Source organism: Misgurnus anguillicaudatus, chromosome 25 (genome assembly GCF_027580225.2).
Source record: "Misgurnus anguillicaudatus chromosome 25, ASM2758022v2, whole genome shotgun sequence".
Taxonomy (NCBI): Eukaryota; Metazoa; Chordata; class Actinopteri; order Cypriniformes; family Cobitidae; genus Misgurnus; species Misgurnus anguillicaudatus.
The window spans coordinates 1,675,554-1,698,056 of NC_073361.2; the positions used below are offsets into that span (position 1 = coordinate 1,675,554).

At 37.2% G+C, this 22,503-nt stretch overlaps 1 protein-coding gene across 5 annotated transcripts; it reads right to left on the reverse strand.

The window, feature by feature from the left end:
• Nucleotides 1-481: 481 nt before the first annotated feature.
• atp6v0a1b (ATPase H+ transporting V0 subunit a1b) lies at nucleotides 482-21,956 on the reverse strand. Of its 5 annotated transcripts, none has more exons than XM_073863628.1 (22): nucleotides 21,862-21,956; nucleotides 20,754-20,927; nucleotides 20,570-20,648; nucleotides 17,673-17,770; nucleotides 17,110-17,238; nucleotides 16,646-16,730; nucleotides 16,265-16,389; nucleotides 15,108-15,190; nucleotides 14,935-15,028; nucleotides 14,446-14,658; nucleotides 14,152-14,302; nucleotides 13,844-13,983; nucleotides 13,463-13,626; nucleotides 12,833-12,923; nucleotides 10,192-10,310; nucleotides 9,891-10,107; nucleotides 9,654-9,761; nucleotides 7,469-7,576; nucleotides 5,926-5,943; nucleotides 3,802-3,919; nucleotides 3,533-3,704; nucleotides 482-2,759 (listed from the first exon to the last, which is right to left on the reverse strand). In XM_073863628.1, exons 2-22 carry the CDS (start codon nucleotides 20,868-20,870, stop codon nucleotides 2,666-2,668), a joined length of 2,523 nt encoding a protein of 840 aa, XP_073719729.1. In that variant the 5' UTR covers nucleotides 20,871-20,927; nucleotides 21,862-21,956; the 3' UTR covers nucleotides 482-2,665. The 5 variants fall into 5 exon arrangements, with proteins under 5 accessions (XP_073719729.1, XP_073719725.1, XP_073719727.1 ...); XM_073863624.1 differs by having other exon boundaries at nucleotides 7,469-7,663; XM_073863626.1 differs by having other exon boundaries at nucleotides 7,469-7,663; nucleotides 20,754-20,882; nucleotides 21,862-21,932.
• Nucleotides 21,957-22,503: the final 547 nt, after the last annotated feature.

Consider the following 22,503-nt stretch of genomic DNA (forward strand, 5'->3'; position numbering starts at 1 on the left):
CATATTTTAAGTTAAAGGATTCAAACGTTATAAGTCCTCTTTACCTTTTTATGGCCAGTGGCAAAACTGCAACTTGCAAATGTAATTTCACTTGCATGTGGTATCTCTGTGATATATGAGCTCAGACACTTTTAGGCCAGAAAAAGTATAATGAAAAGTAGAAATTTCTTACAAATATAATAGGATTGCAGAACTTTGTGCTTGGAGCTCTCATAACAGTCTATTCTATATATTTGATAATTTATTCTTGTTTTCCTTTTCCCCTTATTTCCATACTGTTTTTTAAAAACAAAACAAAACAAAACAAAAATCAAATATATTTTTTGTAAAGCTTGTTTGCACAATGCAAGTTTGTAAAACTAGCTATTTAGAAATACATTGAAGTGAATCGATTAGAAATAACTTTTTCAGATCTAAAAGTTGCCACCGCAAAAGAGTAAATGAACCAAATGTATTTGGAAATAAGAAAAGAGATCTCAGACACTTTTACAATAGTTTATTTAGCTCAGTACATTTAATTATCAGATGTAGAAAGATGCTTCACAGATCTTACCACAAACATACTTGATTTTCACCTCTATAATCCTTATTCTTTAAATGTGTGTTCATGCACAAATATTTACCTCTCACATCACTAATACAGCGAAACAATAAAATACAACCACAAATAAACTCAGTACTTAACAAAGACTTAAAAACTTTATTGATATGCTGTCTTATGAGCAACACACAGCTGAGAAAATGATAACAAATGAAATCGACAATAGATCTCTTTTTAATTTACTGTAGTTCTTCATATCTTTAGATATTTCTTCATGTCTGCTATATGATAGTCTTATGCATTGGAGTTCTGATTGGATTTTGTTAGTTTTTGCTCAATTAAACTTTGACTTGTGAAATCACACCAAGACTTTCGCCTGCCCATACAGGGTCAATGGATATAATGCAAACAAACTGGGCTTAAACCTTAGTTAACTCTTTCCCCGCCAGTGTTTTTTTTTTATTTGCCAGCCAGTGCCAGCATATGTTGTGATTTTCACAAAAGTTTAATGCCTTCCAGAAAATGTTTTTCTATAAATATATAAACATACAATATATGATAAATGAAACAATAAATGAAAGAACAGACTCTCTGCTTTGAAGGACTTTAGATAGATCAGATTAAAAGCGATGATCAAAACATACACAGCATAAGCACCAACTGGTGGATAATAGCGAAAATATGGATTGACGGAAAAACTGGTCATGGAAGCGTTTTCTCTTAATTGACGAGTTAACTTGTCATTGGCAGGGAAAGAGTCCCCTTTAAACAAGACATTTGCAGAAGTCCAAAAAAAGTGGAGAAATCTTGACCATTTTCTATAACTTTTATAAGGAAGCAAATTGTTTCATTTATAGATGCAGAACATTATTAACAGGGTTCCAGCTATATAAATATTTTGGCTATCTAATAATTTAAGGACATTTTAAAACTGCAATTTCTTGACACGTATAATGTAGTAAATACAGTTATGCTATACTCTTAAAATATCAGATATTGCTCTTCACAATTTTCCTAATGCTATTGTAAATTAACAGGGGCAAAACGCTTTTTAAAACAATTTTTTTACAACATTTGGTATAAAATGTACTTATACATGTGAACAAAATATTACACAATATGCTAGTAGGTTTTGGATAATTTAATGTGAAAATCTTACATATTGTTTCTTCAATATGCTTCCAAGATCTTTTGGATACTGGGATGCATCCAAGTGTTATAAAGAATTAAAGTTATATAAAGTTAAATCTCGATTATCATCTTTTTTAAACATTATCTTTAAATATTATGGTTGACTCTTTATTATCTTTTACTGTTTTTACTTTTTCATTATTCCATTTACATATTTGGCAGACGCTTTTAACCAAAACAACTTACAGTGCATTACAAGGTATACGTTTTTTACCAACATGTGTTCCCTGGGTTTGTGTGTACATTTCTGTACTTTATTATTCATTTTAAATAGCGATGCACCAAGTTAATATAACCACCAAACTATCGGCAGATATCAGTATGAAAAATCGTATCGGTGGATAAAATTTGTATTGGTCCATTTCTATTTTTAAATATTTAGGAGTTTTTATTCGGTTTTATCCTCTGTTAAAAGTTAGTCATTGTGATACTATAAAAATGTGCCATAAAACCATAATGTCCTTAATCCAAAGAAAACAGTGTTGCTGTATGCTGTTAATAAGGTTTTTAAGTCCTCATACTTACGTATAATTTATTTTACAGAGAAATTTGCATATCTATTTTTAACCATGTTGAATGTTACTGGATGTTCACTAAAAACACACTAAAACATACACCAAAAAAGCCTTTTATGTGAATGTGCATGAGGAGTAACCATTGATTCAGGGTTTAAACTGAGCTGAGAGAGAAAGTTGACCAACATCACACAACAAAACTGCTTGGATTTGACAACTCAAACCTTACTCTGCAACTCTGAGTTTGTTCAACGCATGCAACAGGCCACAGATGAGAAGGCTTACAGCACACAACACATCTCAAAAACACACTTAGAGATTTAAAGGTCACGAATGCATTTACAAAAACTCTTGGAGAGAAGGGCTGAGACAAGGATCCATGCAGCAGTGTAAGTAGATGATATCAAGTGTGGTGAGCTCACTCATCGAATCTACCTTCCAGGATGCTCACAAAGGAAAAGGGGAAAAACTTGAAGCCCAGTCCTGTGTAAAATTTATTCTGGAACTCCACCCTGGATGACAGGAAAACAGGACAAAAGAATGCAACGTCAGAGAAGTGATGAGAGGAACATTTCATTGCAAAAACACCTGTAGGTTACTAGCATGTTTGTTTACTCAATCTCTGTTTGTTTCCTTAAAAGCTGTGTGTGTGTGCGTAAAGAAACCCCAGCAAAGACAGAAAAATCTAACAAATACTAAAGCAGTACAGTGAGCAACTTTTGTGCAACTAGTGGCATTAAACAGAATTGCAATAATAAGGATTATTACTGACATATACAATCTGTTTTTGTTATTTGTCTCTTTCATAGCGGATTGAGAGTATATAGTGGGGTCAAAAAATATGTCTTTTTTACAAGGAGAAACCATATCAGCAGGTTTGCTTTTTTTACAAACGAGGTAATAACATATATTACATTGATATTTTGTGTCCATATATTTATTAACATGTCAAGGGGTCATGTAATAAGTGTGATAAAGAAACCAGATGGTTGTTTTTAACCTGTTGGGATTTATTCTACAATAACAACCGGTTAGACGTACTTGATCTCACTTACTATTCTGCTTCCCGTTTTATTCTTTCCAAAAATTATGCTATAAGAAATAAACATTAAGTTCACCTTAATATATGCATTAATGCTCTTGTTTTAAAGTCTTGTGAACACTAGATTTTACAGTAATGGTTGTGTATAACTGTAAATGTAAGAATTCTCTTTGCTATGTACCTGTATGTGTATCCTCACTAAGACGTGATTATGGTGTGTGTGTGTGTGTGTGTGTGTCTCACCAATGCAGTCGCAGAGCATGCAGGAATGCAGATAATCCTTCCATGATCAGTAAGATGCACACTGTCAGTGTGGCAAATGCAGAGAAAACGATTGACAGGCCAAAGAATCCAGCCCCACTCTGAGAGGACAGCCCAATACGCATCACCATACCCCACAGCACCTCAGACAACTCTGACAGAGAGAAACATAGACAGACATGATTCAAAGTGAACAAACCTATGACTATTTTGAGGATATTCACAGCATTTGTTTGTGTGTCTGTACTCACGAGCATGAGCCAAACTAAGAGCCCAGAGCCGCAGGTACGAAGCTGTGTTGGAGATGCACCCTAGACAGTACTCTATAGTGTGAATGGCCTGATTAACGGCCACGTCTCCAAAGTTAAACTACAGAAAAGAGAGAATAAATGATAAGATTGTTGAACTACAGGATCCAGTGTTAAGTTAAAGGGTGTAATGCCTCTTGAAACTGATTTTCCATCATAATATTTTCATGCTGTTTAAGTCATTAGTGTTGTGAACAATAGAGCTCTAACAGACTCTTCCTGTCTCTAAACTGATCAGTCAGGTCATGTGCAGTGCATATTGGTCTTGTAAAGTTTGGCTTGGCAGGACCTTTCCCTGGTTTACAGTGAAATCTTTTGTTCAAAGTGGTGCTCGACTGAGTTACCATCATGGAAAGCCTGACGTAACGTTCTCATTGTTTTACAGCAGCAGTGTGTTCCAGGATATCATAGAAACCAGAGGGAATAGAAAACGTGTGTATGGTTATTGTGCACATTAGATCCTGTTCCCACAAAACTACTAAAAGACTGCAAGATGGTGATAGAGAGGCAGAAGGTTACAGATTGCAGCTTTCAACACACCTGCTGGAAAAACCAGCATACCAGCAAGACCAGCATATGTTGTGTGCCGGTGACAATGAGCTAAATCAGCACCAAACCACCATGGGAATTATGCTGGTGTATGCTCTTTTTTTTAGCAAGGACTGCCTTTTTAACACTCTATAGCAGGGATTTTACAAATTCACCTGCAGAGTTTAGAGCCAACATTGATCAAACACACCTGAGCAAGCTAATCAATGGCTGCGTCTGAAATCTTGGGCAACTAACTTGTTGCCTCGCTGCCTCATGAGGCAGTGACTTCAGAGGCATGCTCAGAGAAACGCATTCAGACAGACTTCATAGGCAGCGTAATGGAATTCAGATTGAAATATAAACAGAGAGCACCTTTGTGATAACGAAACTGCAATACTAATTTCATGTTATAAATGCAAATAAAAGGTGTAAAAAGTAAAAATATATCCTACCCCACCAGGGTAGGATTTAAGGAATCCTGCTCTATAGTGTAAACACATAAAAACAATTCCGTAAATGTTCTGGGATCGCTCAATAAAGAGGACTTATGGCGCTTTTCCATTGCACAGCACCACACGGTTTGGTTTAGTTTGGGTCAGCTTACTTTTGGGAGCTTTTCCATTGGGTGCAGTACGTAGTACCCAATATTTTTTTTCGTACCACCTCAGTTGGGGTTCCAAGCGACCCGAGCTGATACCAAACGTGACGCGAAAACACTGTAGATCACTGATTGGTCTGAGAGAATCGTCATCAGCGTCATCGCTAAAATATTAGCTTTAGCTTACTGCTAGCTTGCGCTGTCTCGAGCAAACATGTTGTCATCTGTGCTCTGCTATAAGTTCCAAAACTCCCTTTTAGCGATGAAAAACATCCACATGTTGAGAACCAGGAACACCAGAACAGTTTTTTCCATACTTGCAGTTTGTGGCGGCACATTCGTGACGTGCACGTCTGCATTATAAATGCTTAAATGCAACTTTATTGAGGCTCAGCGGAGCTCCGTCGACTGAACTACGGGTGTTGAAAAGAAACTGTCATGTGAGACAGAGGTAGTTATAAACGTGATGTGCAAACATCTGTTTGTGGTGGCCAATTTTAATTTTGTGGCGGACTGAGAAATAAATAAATGTATGGGAATGTACAGCGACGCTCTCACTTGTATGATGTCACAGCAGTATGCAGGCAGCGCAAATATATAATGACACGCCTATAATCCCTCCCACTGCGAAGTGATACTAAACTCAATGGAAAAGCTAACCACGCCAAAGTGAGGTGAGCTGACCCGACCCAAACTAAACCAAACCGTGGGGCACCATGCAATGGAAAAGCGCCATTACTGTAGAAACAATGTCTTAAGGTGCGTGCCGTAGGGATGGTTATGGTTCAGCTCTTTGACACAGGGATTTAAATGCAAATTCAACATTCATGTTAATTGAACAATGGGGATTTTGCTGTAAACAACAAACTAGAGGCTGTATCTGTATGCAAAATAACAACAACAACAATGATGATGATAAATTAAAATACTTCTCTTACCGGTTCTTCCTCTGAATGCTTGAAAAGTAGAGAGCAGAGTTTTATAATCAGAAGATGAATTATCTAATTATACAGTTTTATAGAATGTTTAATCCATAAAATGAGTCATTATTGATCAGTAAGAAATGTAAGGTTACATTTAAAGTCTGTTAACAATATTTTCCAAAGGTATAAAATGCATTACCACATGAAAAAAATGCACAAAAGTAAATCACTAAAGAATAGGTGAAATTGCATCAGAATTTGTTTCTGTATGTAAAGGATTTGGATATTCTGTCTATGTGCCTGCATTCACATTACATGAACATCTGCACAATACTATCTCACCACAAGGAATTAAAGCCATATGTGTGGATTTTACCACAAACTTTCACCTCAGTTATAACTCATCATTTTACACATTCGTAAGCATAAATTGTAGTGTGATTTACTTCATTCTATGTTTTTCAATGGTAATAAATAATTGCTGCGTCAAACTGAGTTTCAAAACTATATTGCATTCCAAATGTATTACAGTCAGTCACTTATTGGTTAATTGTCTGTTTCCATCAAATCTTAAACAGGTACACATCAATAACAGTGAAGTTACAAACATTTAAAAATATACTGATAGAAATGTGTACTGTAAGCTTTAAAAGAACTAAATCTATATTTGCACATGCAAATAAATGAACATGTTTTTTTAAGATTTAGAAAGCAGGACCTATTTTTGTCTAATGACAAAATTTTAACAGTGTACATACAGCACAATTTTCCTTAATTGTCATCACTACATTATATTAATATAGTAACATTACAGGAGTAAAAACATACTTTATCTGCAGAGCAGATGACATAAAACAGACGGTTGAGAGTAATGTCAAACGTTAAGAGAGAGGATGAAAATATTTAGCACATACCAGAGATGGGTATGTTTGGAGTGAGTGAGTCAGAGAGCTCACAGGCTCTCACTGAGAGCTTTCTCATTTGTTTACATTTCTGAAGTCACTGTGGCCTGACAAATCCCTATCGTTTTATTAATCATAGCCTTCCACAGCAAGAAAATACAGTGGCTCACTTTATAACAACTATTTCTTTCCCACAAAACACTAATCTAAAAGCACTTGTTTTATTAGATTACAAAGACTCACGCATCTCATTTTATCAAGGTTTTCCTGTGCAGCTTCAAATCGACTCTTCTTGGGTGTTTTAAACCTCATTTTCATCCATTAATTCTAAACGTATTTACTTACTTATTTCTTAGCAGCATCTATGAATGCATTCATGGCAAGAACATGTTATTCTTCTGTACAGTACATACAAATGGACATTTGGCTGCTCCAATTCACCTAACCAGCATATATCTTTGGACTGTGGGTGGACACCAAATAAACCCCCACTGACACAGCTCATGCCATTGGAAAACCTCTGGTTGCTGTGTTTTGTTGCCCATACTTAGGATTAGATTTTAGACTTTAGACTTTTAGACTACCAGAATATCGTTGTCTTGAAGGTGAATAAAAGTCATTGTAAAGCTTTAAGATATTGTGCATGCGTAATGTACCTCATCTCCTTCCTCTGAGTGCTGTGAGAGCTGGTCATGGTCTATGATCTCCGCCTCGTCCTCGGTAGGCCCGTTTCCAATCCGGACGCCACCAAACTTCTGTGTGCCCTGTTGGGTGAGTCCGGTGGGTGAGCTGGTGCCTGTCTGCTCTAAAGTTTCTAGATTCTCAGCAGGTCTTGCTTCCCTCATCTGGGACTAAATACAAACAAGGTCTGTGTGGCTATCAGCACGCCATGAACGGCCTGAATGACGTGAGTGGTTTTGGCTTTCTGGGGCACCTAACAAACCTGCAGGACAGACACTAGATCTATACATGAGTATGTGTTCCTCACTGCCTGCACAACATCTAATAGTTCACCAAAGAACTCAAGGATACATAATTTTACAAGAATCTACACATCATTACCAACCATAAGTGGGCTCACACTACAGGATTTTACCCTCCTGAGAATCCTAGAGAAAATCGGGTCCTGGACCTCAATCGGTTCCGATGGTCAGCTCAGATTATAGTGTAATGGGTGATGTTTAAAGATCAAATCTTGCACGTACCAATGTGCTCACAAGCAAAATTATCATATCGAGCATGTTTCATATTTATAATTTTAAATCTGGATGATGATTACATTATTACTTTCACAATAGCCAATGAGAGAGGGAGGTAAATAACAGATCTTTAGAAATAGCAACCGTGAAAGAAGCTGCTGTACAGGTCTGGTAGACAGCAGAGCTGAAGAAACTGCTTGCGGACGTGAAGAAATAACACAAAATAAGGCGCCCATAAAAATGTATTATGACTGTTGCCTCAAAAGCAAGAGCTGAGGAGAAATCGCCTCTGTTTTAAACACTTTTGATGTAAACATCAAAAATAATAATGAATATGTCACAATCTTCATACGTTTACATCCGCTTCCCTGTGAATTGCTCGCTCTGGCACGATAATCGTAATATCTTGTAGTGTAAGAATGTTGCGCCAGTCTTATCTTACGAGCATGTTTAAGATTTAAGAACAAAAAATCTGTCAAGATTCAACAAATTTATCTTTACAGTTAGCCCAAAATATGAGCAAACAATGTGCGGGTCTAGTCACAAGACCTACGTTAGCAATGCAATGCAGTGTTTCCCACAAAATTTTGTGAGACGCCGGATGACACAATAGGCTAATAAAAGCTGTTTTGTTGTCAAACTAACAGTCAATTCCATTGAGCTGGTAAAATTCTGATTTATAACCACAAAACTTTTTTGAACAAATCCATTCATGGGTCGGCTGTGTGCTGATGGGGCAGTACTGGTTTCTACCTTCTACTTATACCAAACCTGCAAGATATACTGTAGACTGTATTGAAATACCAAATTGTTGATAGTGTGTGTGTGTGTGTGTGTGTGTGACGCAGGAGCGACAGGGATCTGACTGACTGTGACTTAAAGATGCTTTGCAGAAAGTTAGAGATATTTTTGCTATTGTTATCTTTATGTTGGAGGGATATATATATATATTTTTTAAATAAAAAGATCAGTGACACCATTCATTTCCATAATAATGTTTTTGCCTAATATAGAAGTCAATGGTGCCCCAGATTTGCTTGAACAAACATTCTTCAAAATATCTTAATGTTTGTTCAGCAGAACAAAGTATTGTATAAAAGTTTGGAACAACTTGAGGGTTATTAGGTGATAACTTATTTTTTTTGTGAACTCTTCCTAACTATTGAAATACCTGAACAGATTACATGCTCTTAGTACTGAAACTGCCCTAACAATACAACACAAATGGCCTTATTCCTAATAGTTTTCACCTCCTCCAAATACTTCCAGCATGGTACTGTAGGTGCCCCAGTGGGCCAAAGCAAAGCTACTGTAGTTTCTCCCCACGGTTGTACTGTATGCCTACCTAACAGATGAAAAATCACAGCATGCACTTTGACTGTAAATGTAGGCAAAAAAGAGAAAGGTGTTCTGCTTGGCTTTGTCCCATGGCGTGCTGTCGCACAACATCGATCCCCATCTGGAACACCACATAACTTCATGACCCACGTGGATACAGTATTTATTTTTCATCTCAGATTATTTGTGCAACCTTTTAATGTTGTACTGTATTTTTCATAGATTCGACTTGCCCTTAAGGTAATGTTGCTCACACAAACATGAAAAGATCTGAATGAAAAAGAGTTGGAGTAGTTAAACATACCAAGTGTTTCTTCCACAGGTGCTGACGGCGCAGGACCATAGTCTTCACCACCAGCATACATGGTACACATGCAAGAGCTATCACCACCAACAGACACTGAATCCCTACCTACAGACAGATAGACAGATGTCATTTATTAAAGGATATACACTTAAAGCTGTATAATTTATGTATAATAAATTATATGGGTTAATTTGTTGTAAACTGACATTTAATAAATGTGCATGTGTGTGTTACCTGTCCTCTGTACAGGGGTTTGTTGGTGGGGTCATTGTAGTTGAATAAACACATATTGATAAATGCAATGAGCAGACTGGGAGCATCCTTGGAAGTCGCTGCATCGTAAGCTGTCCACTTATAAAAGATGAGAAGAATCAAATAACCAAAAAGACTGCTCATAAACACGATCTCTGGAATGAAACCCAGGAAAATGTTCAGAGGCTTCTTAAAGTACCTGAAGGACACAAGGATGAAAAGCATTATCAGTGAAAAGTTACAGATTTACAAGCATTATAGTTTTTGGGGTTTAAACACTTACAGGTGATTGAAGAGGGAAAGTGTGACTCCGAAAAGCATGTGAATGACACCCAGGATTACAGACATCTTCATTTTAAACGAGTTGAGGAACGTCAGCTTATTTGTGGCAATATTCCAGATCTAGATCAGATGTACAATCAGAGGACAGCATTAAGATGATTCGTAGTTTTCAACTTTACACCTACATACTGTTCAATTCACTTGTGCTTTGTCTGTCTGTAATTCAAGAACGCAAGCTAGAGGTCTTCTCAGGTCCAATGAAATGTACCTGTATCAATGATATTACCCAAACCTGAAGTCCATAAATAATTTTTTTTAAAGAAAGACCCAACCCGACACAAACCCGGGAAAATTAGACCAGAGTCCGACCCGACCCAGTGGCAATTTTTTTAACCCGTCTAGACATGAATGTAAACGGCACCTACGTGTGTGCAGTCTGCAGCCCTGCACGCACCAGTCAGACAGAAAGAAACCCCGTGACCTTGCAACCAATGTGCTCCACTTATTTTCATTTGCTATCTGATGATGACACCAAGGTAATCGCTAAAATGTGCATTCAAAATTGACGGACAGGTCTGGCTTAATGAATTAACCTAAATCTTCAGTCATAAAATGTCACGAGCGCACTTAGCAAACAGAGGAGGGGTTGGAAAAAGGCTCGGTGCACACACGCAAGATAGTTCAGGTCTTCTAGGGTCCATTCGGCAAAAACAAATTCATCTTAAATTACCCGAACCCAATGCAGCTAACATTACACTCCACCCATGGCAGAGGCACATGTGAAACTTTTAGACCTCAGGTTTTCAGATCTACGTGGACCCGTGAAGACCTCTAAAGCATGCTGTGAAAGTGACAAGCTTGTCAAGTATGCAACACATACTCGAAATGGGACCTCTGCTTTTAACCCATCCCATTGAGTAGTGAACACATGAACTGCACACTAACATCTGAAGCCGTGGACAGCTATCTCAGTTATGCCCGGGGAGCAATTACGGTAAGGCGCCTTGCTCAAAAGCACCACAGTCGCAACCCGTCGGCCATAAGACTCCAACCGGCAACTCTCTGGTTATCTAACCACTAGGCTACAACTGCCCGTGTGTGTTCATTCCTTAATCATCTCCATAGTGCTGTGTGTTTTGGTATTTCTAAAAAAAAAAAAAGGGAAAAGTGTGGTCTAGTTCATTTTCGACTGAGTGTTCTGCATATCCATTTGTAAGAGGAGAGTATTTAAATGATTCATGCAATGCAATTTACTACGGTTTGCGTTTGTAAAATGACTGGTATTTGCACGATTATTTCACTACGAAGAAAGCATGTCTAATACTGTTTTGCTTTTGAAAAGTGCTTCAACTGTTGCTGCAACCGGAAGGCATCGCAGAGATCAGAGGGGTCATGGTACAAGGGAAATTATTTTTTCCCACATGTATTAATTTATTTGTAGGAACATATTATTCATAAAATAAAAATATTGTTTGCCAAGCCAAGTTATTTTTTAATTTTCTGGATAAAAGCGGAGTGACTAGGAGAAGTCACACAATAGCAAGTGTTTCAACACTTCTTTGTAAACTTTCATTTTTTTTTGTCCTCCAGTTCTTTCAGTGTACTAAGGCTTTGTTAGCTGGGTATGAGGTGTTGCACCTGTGATATTTAATTTGTGCTTTTTAGCTACAGATATTTCCACTTCCATTAAATCTTTTTTTGGAATTTTACTCTCACGCTTATTTGCCCTATTTAGTAAATCTTTATTTAATCTGCAAAATCTGTTAAAAGATTATATTTGTACAACATATGATGAACATCTTATAAAGAACAGATTCATGTAGATTTTCTAACCCCTGCTGGATATCATTGTAACCTCTGAAGTTTGTGACATAAAAAGTAATTTCTTAGATGAAAATACACTTACAGTAACTGTGTCTAAGTTTGTTTTGTAATGTATGTAAGCCAGTGGTTTTCAATCTTGTACCAGGGGACTCACTGCTCTGCATATTTTTTATGTCACACTTATGCTAGGGCCACATCCTTTTTGTCAGTCTCAGAGAACACAAACTTTTGTGATTGGAGTGGCCCCAACGTGTTTCAGAGCAGATTTAGACGCTATTAACACACCTTGCCCCACAGGAAAATCTAAGAAAATAATCGGTTCAAGCACATACAGTAGACCAGGGTTCCCCAAATCTCACCCTGGAGGGCCGAAGCACTGCAGAGTTTATCTCCATCCCTGATCAAACACACCTGAGCAAGCTAATCAAGGTCTTCACGATCACTAGACAATCACAGGTGGGTAAGTTTGATTAGGGTTGGACCTAAACTCTGTAGTGCTCCGGCCCTCCAGGGTAAGATTTGGGGAACCCTGCAGTAGATGATCGGGACCTTACCTAGGATTGTCATAAGGGAGAAAATCAGTCCAAATTCTGCCCAATTATCTGGTGGTGTGTACCGGGCTTTAACTGACACACACAGTTCTGTTTATGGATCTCTGCCTTAATAAGCTGATAATTTGAATCAAGTGTGTTAGATACTGTAAGTCATACATGCAAAATGTGCAGAGCAGTGGGTCCCCTGGGAACAGTTTGAAAATGACTGATGTAGTCCAACTATCTTAACTGTGTGTAAAATATAATATAAGTAAAGTGACATACAGGGTCAATGCCCAAAGGATAGGGGCCACCAAACACTCCTGGAACTGCAGGATCTAACTGAAGAACAGGGTTTGAATCCAGTGTCTTAAATCTACAAACAAAAGAAAGTAAAAAGTCAAACTATTTCTGCTCTTATTCTGTTTTATTATTTTCATTCTAAAATCATTTGACAATCACAATAAGGGGGCGTGCACACCAAAGCTTTTACAACCGCGGCGCATGTTTTCAATTGTTTCCAATGGAAGCTCTGCGTTTTTCAAATAAGCCAGCAGCTAGCGGTTTTCTTCCGCGCTGAAAACCGGCGCCCGGCGGTTTTGCCGTGCTCAACGCTTAGCGCAGAGAGTTGAAAAATGTTCAACTTCGGATGAAAAGCTCCGCTCGTCAATGTCAGTTCTCACGCGGCCGTCCAATCACAGTGGAGGAGGCCGTCTCACAGCTGACGTATCAGAGGTACCAAAGCGCTTAGCTGAAGAAAGCTGGAACTCAGCTGAAAAACTGCTGACATTCGGCGTTGTCCAGGCGTTTTCAGCTGCATTTAAAAGTTTTGGTGTGCACAACCCCTAAGACTGTACAGCTAATGTTTTTTTGGTCCTGCTTCATTGTTAACAGATCGTAATGGTTTGAACTTACGTCCAATTTGAGCTTGAGGAGGTAAACATGGGCCGCACGCTCCAGCTAGAGCCAAACATGTTGAGGGACTTGGAGAAGCAGTCATTATATATGAGACCGGTGTACACAGAGAAAATTCCCATCAGAAGGACAATATAACGGCCGGCAAATATCATGTTAAACATCTACCCAAAATGGAGAAGACAAAAACAGACACTGTATTAGTACAGTAGTAGCATTAAGGGTAACACTCAATGACTTTATAACAAATTATAACAAATAGCATTATAAAAATTCATACAATTTTACATTTCTGAGCATACTGTATAATATACTGGTAGGTTAAATATCCCATGAATTAGTTTGATATATATAAGGTGATAATTGTTGATAAGACGACACCTCATTGTCACTCTTCTGAGCAAGCAGGCGACTCTCTCTGATGACAAGATAAAGCGCTGCACATGTCATCAGCAAACCATGACCCATGTCACCAAACATCACAGCAAACAGGAAGGGGAAGGTAATGATGGTGTAGGGCGCTACAGAAACAATGCAAAATAACACAGGTGTTTGACAATAATGTCACATGAGATTAAAAATCGTCTTTATATTGTAGAACTAAATGATAAAAGAATGGTTGTACAGTATTTAAAATTTTAAACAATGTGAAAATCTTGAATAAAGAAAAAACAAAAAATTCCTGGTACCTGGGTTGATTTCTCTGTAGGTTCCAATTCCATACGCATCAACAATATTCTGGAAACCTGATGTGAACTTGTTGGTCTTGTTGTAAGTAGGAGGAGTCTGTTTGGTTTGCATTCGATTTAAGATGGAGGGAACTGTGGAGCCGCTCCGTTCCTGCACAAATGAAATGTACAATAAATGACTGTACTGCTTTCTAAATGGTCATTATATAACTTTCACACACGTAATAAACAACAAGAATAAATCCTCACAAATGTCATTGTCTGAAATCATCTGCAATGATGAATAAAACTTACTGTTCCCCTGCGCAGAGCGAACTGAATGGAATCAAGATCAGACACGGGGCACCAGACCTCTGCTATCAAACATTTCTGTGTAACATCAATGTTACAGAGGTTCAGTGTGTGATAAATGGCCTTCATCTTCCTCACTTTAATGAACCACACACGTATGGTTTTAGCAGCTGCCTGCAAAACCCTCTGCCGATGGTCCTCAGTTTGATTCAAAACCTATTAAAGACAAGCAAATAGTGTATAATATTTAAAACAAGTCAGGATATTAAAGTTTTGTGTAAGAAAAATGTAAGTGATTTTACAGCATCAAAGACGAGCCAAAACAACAGACCAGGGCTAAGAAAATGGCTAAATAGGGTACAAAGTTAAGAATTTACTTAATACTTGGTAACATGCAGTATTACTTGGTCTTAAAGCAAAAGGATTTTCCCCCCTTATTTTATGTGTCAGAACCAAACCTCTGTCTTAACCAGTAAAACACTATTTACTAACCATCTGAAGGTCATCAATGCGGGTGTTGACACCAGCTGCCATTTCTTTTCTCTCCTGAGGGGTCTCAGGACAGGGGTACAAAGATGCACGAAACCTGGAGAACAGGCTCAAGTTATAGATTACCACTGGATGAAATTATAATAACAGTTTAGTTTATAAACTGTGCTGCATACCCTTCACAGATCTTCTTCACTCTGTTTTTCAGCTGGTCTCCTTGGAAGAAGATGATAAATACAGATTTGTGCACCTGATCTCCCTGTTACAAAAACAACCATAACTTCATTAACATCAGTATCAGGTTAGGGAAATCCTTGGTTTATGAATTCTTAACAAATATTTGGTCAAAGTTTTGTACATAAATTTCAAAATAGGAAACTGCACATGAAATGATTTTAGACAGCTTTTTATTAATTATTTTTAAACTAATATGCATGCTGCTTTTTAACATTTTCTAACTGTGACAAACACAAAATATAGTTGTTATATTAAAAAAGAATTTGTCAAACCACAGGACTATTTAAAATAAGTAACTTTTTTAAGAATAGTTAATTATTTTGCTGGGGGTACTGTCTTAGGTTGCTAGGGAGTGGCTTGGCAGCTGCCAATGACGATACTCCAAATGCTGCTTGCCAGCATAAATAAACCAACCCTTATATCTCCATGACATTTTGCTCAGATGTAAGAATAATAAGTATGGGGAATAACAATAGTGATGCTTTGCATAAATGCAAGCACCACTAATAAACTAGTGAGGGCAAAAACACTGAAAGAGGTGAAATAGAAAAAATCTTGAATATTTACAGGACCAAAAATATATCACGTCCCCTTAAACAATCAAATAGATTTTATCCCAAAATCTTAATGTTAAAAGTCATGTCACGCATTAAAGGTGCAGTGTGTAATTTTTAGAAGGATCTCTTGACAGAAATGCAAAATGATATACAAAACTATATTATCAGGGGTATATAAAGACCTTTCATAATGAACCGGCATGTGTTTATTACCTTAGAACAAGACCTTTTTATCTACATACACAGAGGGTCCCCCTTACATGGAAGTCACCATTTTGTGCCGCCATTTTCCTACAGAAGACCTTAACTGACAATTTTTTTACTAAGTTGTCTCCGACAATGACATATTTGTCTGGTGGCGGCTACCGTAGCTTCTCTATGTATTTCAAAAGCAAGGGGTGAGCAGTGGACTAAGCCATTGGTTGCAATTCGTGACCTCACCACTAGATGCCGCTAAAATTTACACACTGCACCTTTAACTGACCAAATACAAATATCATCATTATTAAAGACATGTAAAATAGGGAATTGACACTGACTGTTGTGGGGTCCTCAAGAGGGTCCTCAATCTCTGCCTGTCTTAAAAAGACATTTCCACGACAGACTCTCCACAGCATCCTCTCAAACGTAGGGATTCTCTCACGGTTTATAACCCCAGCCACAAAACAAGAGAATTAAAACTTATAATTTTTAAATATACAGTATTTATACTCGTGTGTGTGTGTCTTGCCCTGATTCTGCATTACCTTCATTAAATAAATCAGAAAATATTTATAAATATGAAAATATTTTACTCATCCTGAAGCCGAGTGAACTATTCCTTTAGTATGCTGTCTTTACCTTATGATAATGTGCATCATATTCATAAATGTCTCTGAACAGAACGGCTGACCCTGTTTATTTAGATTAGAAACAGACCCACCCCAGTCGCAGTGGAGCTCCACGGCCCGCCTCACTGGGGTCCAGCAGAGATGATGACTCCTCTAACAGGTTAGGATCCTCCATCTGCAAACAAGGAGATTATGTTTGACTTTGTGCAGTAATTGTTCACCTGATAAAAGGTGTACATAAAAGGATGTCAAATACACATCACATTATCAGAGAAAACAGAAATAAACAGAAATCAGATTTGTATATAACCATTAAATGCATGAATAAAATGTTATTTTAGGAAAGTTACATATCTGACGACTGCAGTAGTAAATAGTAGCAGATATTACTGTTACTTGGTGCAGCTATTTTGAGTTTAGGTTATGTTTATTATTTACAGTAGGCCTATATGACAGCAGTCGCAAACTAAATGGTTAAAAATGGCATTTAAAAATGTGTTCATTGTAGAAAATGTTCAGTGTTTTGCATGCACATGGCCAGTTGAGGTCCAGACCTCATCAAAGAACTGCTGTGTACGTCTGAGGATATGCTTCAGTTCAGTCAGCTCCAGAAAGTTCTTCTTTAATGCCTCCTGGTTTGTGTTGATCTCCTTCAATTCATTTTCTAGTTTCTCAAAAGTTGCCTAGGAATTTAAACCAAAAATATAAAATAGGTTTATTAAAATATGCAAATAAATTATTGAAATATTTTCGCATGGGTACGGATCAAACCAAAATTTAAGGTGAAAATACTGGCATCCACTTTAAATTACAAATCTCAACCACAAATGCATTCAGTTAAAAAAAAACTGGCATCAAATAGTTGACCAAGTCAAATTGGTGCTGGTTTCTGATGTGTCATGAACAAATGTGATGTGACAGTTCAATGTAAAATAAAGATGAGATTTGAGGGCTGCAGACATAGTAAATATACATTTTTTATCAAAACGTTCTGTGTATCTTTTGTACACCTATGTTCCATTAAAAATAACAGTGTACATGTTTAAAACATTGTTTTTTTTGTCAATTTTTTTTAATACTTATATGTCATTGTTGCAGCATGGAAAAGTAAAATCACCTCAAGGTCAATCATGTCTCGTGGGAATGGAACTTCAGGATTCTCACCAGTGTCCATAGGTGGAATGTTGGCTTTTTTAATCTCTTTCTCAACAAACCCTGCAGAAAAGAAGGTGAATTGAAAAAATTAATCAGCTTTGCTGTCTGTGATCAGTTTTTTTATTCACCAGATAAAGTTTTAAAATAGGCGAGGCATGAATAATAGTAACACAGTACTCTGCACAGTACACAGTGATTTAAAGTGATATAAAAATGATATTGTGCTGTTTGTAAATATTATTTATATTTAAACACACACACATACATATATATAAATTTAAGAAATGTATTATTTATATATTGTTTTTTATTTATATAGAATATATAAAATATAAATATATATATATATATATATATATATATATATATATATATATATATATATATATATATATATATATATATATATATATATATACATGTAAATGTTTCTTAAATACATACATGAATGTGTGTGTATTTATTTATACATCATAATTACACACAGAACAAACTCATATGTTATGCAAAAAATTACTTTTATTTTGTATGAGATTAATCTAGATTAATCTATGCCTGGCACTAATATAAAGATGAATTGTTAAGTATATAACATTTTGTTTTGTAGACAGGTGAGACTCAAAAAGCTAAATGATAAAATGCTAATAGTACATTTTTATAAATTCTATGCAAAAGGATGACAATATAAAGATACTAGAATGCAAGGGCGTAACTTTGGGTCTACCATTGGGGGGGTTAAACTCGCGGCATATTTATTTATTTATTGAATAATTTTCTTGTGTAAAAGGTAACATGCTAATTTGCTGTTCCTGTATTACAAATACATTGTGATACTTTTACTGATTTAGGGTGTTTTCACACCTGGTTCGTTTGAGCCCTCCAAACGCTCTCAGAGCAGTTCAGGGTGTATATGTGAACAAACCAAGTGATCTTAGACCCCCCTAAAAGGACCCAAAAGCGAACCGAACTCAGACCACGTCTGGAGGTGGTCTGAGTACGGTTCGCTTTTGGGTTCTTTTGTGGTTCGATTTCTTTTTGATATGTGAAATCAATGAGGTCCCGGTCCGTTTCACGTGTGGTTTTGACATTGTATCAAAATAAACTGCTGCATAGAAAGCTGGGGTCTGAGTTCTTATGAAGTTGTGATGTGAACAAGAAAGGGTCTGAGATCACTTCAGTTCTGAAGAGGACTAAAAAAAAGAACTGGGTCCTCTTTTGAGTCCACTATATTGTGAGCACCAAAAGGACTGAGGTCACATTCAGCTAGTTCCTTTTCTGGTTCACTTTAAGTGAACTGGGTTTGGTTCTTTCAAAATGAACTATATGTGAAAACATCCTTAGACTACTTAACATAAATGCAGCTGTTCACTTTACTATTTATGCCATAATGACACAGTACTTAAATTAGGTGTTTAAGCACTAGCCAGCAGCGGCAGCTTCCACTTAATTGATTTTTTGTGTGTTCAATATTTTATGAAAAAAGAACCAAGAACTTAAAGATTAATCAATTGCATCACTGTATTGGTAACTACATGCAGCAAATGTATTATGAACAATTCAACTCTCAATACATTACACAATACAGGGTGGCACACTGAAGTGTAGCTTGCACCTTTATTCAGAACAGATTTCACATATTGGTGGGCATCACCAAAACTCACCATCCACTAAAGAAATCTAAACAAAAGCATGTAAATACAAAAAAAGGACCTATCTGTAAATCACAACATGTTACAACATATTAGGCTGCAACTTAACACACATACCATTCAGATAAAAGCACCAAACACCTGTTTACGTCTCAGTGTAAAAGAAATGAACTGTGCACACACTGACTTCTTAGTTAAGAGGTCCAATTTGTCCTGATGGATGTGACACACTGCATCATGGTTCAGCCTCTGCTGTGTCGTTGTGCGTAACCTGGGGGCTGTTTAAACTTGGTATTAAGATGTTTTTTCATCGATCGGATCACAAGTGGACGAGAGAGACACATCACGTTTACACCTGGTATTTAAATCCGTCTCTTTCGACCGCTTCTGTCCTGAATACTATGAGGGGGTGGTCTGTCGAGACGGTGGGCGAGTCTTTCTGCTGTCATTCAAACGCGAGCGGGAGTAATTATGAGTTTATATGGATGCGAACTAATATTATGTCAGAGTCCACTGCTTGTTTAGCAAGTAAACATGCTGCACAGTGTTTTTTACGTGTATATGTTAAAGCTTTCTCTGAATTTTCAGCGCAATTGATGAAATAGGATCGCGCAACTTTCACACGCTTTCAAAATGAAACTACGGAGATCAGCTTTTTTAGTTTTATCAATGAAAGGCTAAAAATAGCGCTGCGTCTCCATGGGAATCAATGCCATAAAGTGATCCTACGATCAATAACGGTCACCTTGAAAAACTTTTTAAAAACTTTTTGACTTACGTGTGAAAAGGTTAAGTAAGGCTTACATTTAAATGTGTCTCTGTTTCGTTTTGAGTGTATGGTCAATAAATAAAGGAATTAAAAAGATGGGCACAAAACCTGTTTGTCGCGCCCCACTTGTCATGTCTCTATGCCCCACACTGACTTTGAGAAACGCTGAGCTAACTTAACAGCTAACTTAGGGGTACCTCCGTTTGGTCAGGATTTTTTCTCTTTTTGGCTGGTGTCGACCAACAATGAAAAATCATTGTCTGGCTCGACTGGCTGCCTTTCAGTGTCCTTTTCATCATGCCCCGTCAGCTTTCTCCAACCATTCATCCCAGCTACTGCGCATGCGCAAAGTAGTGAACAAACTTGGGAGAGATAGCGTGTGTGTGTGTGTGTGTGTGTGTGTGTGTGTGTGTGCTTGTATGCATGTGTTGATCCACTCACGGAGTTTCCTGTCCATTTCCTCACAGCGTCTCACTTCATTCACAAACTTTCTCTGAAACACGTTCACATCAGGGTTGAGCTGCAAGACAGAAATATTTTCGTCTCAAACATACACACAAGTGAGATAGCATAAAATATAATTCAAGAAAGGAAACAAGAAGAGAAGACAAGTTACTGTACTCACATCTCTGAACTGAACCATTCCAAGCTCTCCCAGTTCACTGACACAGCAATAAGCTGCTTCAGACTGAAGGAAGAGCTGGGCAAGAGTCATCTCCTCACTGCGAAATAACTCCCCCATGATGCTGCACGTCTGAAATCAATCCCACACTACTAAAGTGTAATCCTACAAATCTGCCTGAAAGGGTGAAAGATGTATGAATAAGTGTAACCTTATCTTTTCAACAGGCTTTTTAAAGAAGCACACAATTATTATAAATAGATTATCTGGGTATGTCATCAAATGTTTCTGAAATAAATATCAAATATATTGTGTGAATGATAACATGTTTATGTATTAACTAGAACATTATTTATTCCACGATGTACATAAAAGTATATATATGCAGAAAAAGTACGCAAGCACACACACGTTCAATTACATGACGATTTGCACATTTGTTGGGATCTATGCGCTAAGCAGCATCTTTTACGCATCGACAGCTGACTGGCCAACGACAGGGTGGATTTCGCATCCCTCGCATCTCTGTGTGCTAATTGGCTGGTAAGCTCAACATCCATCTTGTTTCTGAAAGCTGATTGGCTGTTGAGCTCAGTATGGTTTACATCTCAGTGAGCTGGTTGGCTGATAACGTCAGCATCCCTGGATCTCTGCCGCACTGTCCTTCATCTCTGAAGGACGCCATTACGCGCTTACCCGCACTAACACTCATTTGATCTGACTTTAATGATATTATATAAACAAACATATTCATTACAGCGCTATTCATTGTTTCTAATCATGACACAATAGCCTTACGTATAGAAATAAACGAGTAGTAAATGAAATACTGCTCGACGTATTTTTAGCAAAAATGAATTATTAAATATTTGCATAAATGAATTAATGTGTGAACCAAACAGTTTGAGAGAACGACTCGCAAGTATTTATTCCTCTAACAGTTACATACATATTTAAGCAGGAGACAAGACGTATATCTGAACATCACCGGTTCATGTATTCACTCATTGAAACACGCATAATATATCTATAATCCCATTGATTTATTAAGGTTTTAAATGTTAAAGATGATAACTGCAAAGCGCGATTTGAAATTATTTAATATCCTTACCGTGCTCGGTGTCCTCAGTATTAGCTCGCTTCACCTCTGCCACCGTCAGACCTGCTCAATGACGTCACGACTGATACAGCCTAAAAGTCACGTGATGAGATTTGCCTTGCGTCAAATAACAAGAACACTGTTGTTTCCTAACGCAAACACTTAGTTTACGGTTTTGCATACTATTTTATTTACAGCTTTTTTTATTAATAAAGTTGCTGATTTTGGTTTTGTATTTTCTGCTATTTTGTTTTTGCAACAATACAGTTGCAAAAATGAATGCTTCTAGAAACATATTCAATATTTCTGTGTGTGTGTGTGTGTGTGTGTGTGTGTGTGTGTGTGTGTGTGTGTGTGTGTATGTTCAGGCTTATGTGATAGCTGTTTTGTTAACATGTTTTGATAAAAAATATAATGTTAAATGTTAATGTATATTATGCTTATCTATTTATAGTATTTGCTCTCCTTGCTGAAATAAAGATAAAATAGATTACACCTCACCAAGCTGTTCTAGCTGGTGGTCTCAAAGCCTGCCAAACTGGTGTTCATGGTTTCTGGTCAGTCCGTTGCCTGATTGCCCTGCTGAAAAAAACAGCATCAAACCAGCATAGACCAGCATAATTCCCATGCTGGTTTGATGCTGGTTTAGCTGGT

Coding starts and splice junctions, on each gene's coding strand:
- atp6v0a1b (XM_073863624.1), bottom strand. CDS start 20,870: ATGGGGGAGTTATTTCGCAGTGAGGAGATGACTCTTGCCCAGCTCTTC. Junction 16,731..17,109: donor CACAGCAGTTCTTTGATGAG/GTCTGGACCTCA, acceptor CCTTGTTTGCAG/ATGGAGGATCCTAACCTGTT. Junction 14,659..14,934: donor GCATTGATGACCTTCAGATG/GTTAGTAAATAG, acceptor TGTCTTTAATAG/GTTTTGAATCAAACTGAGGA.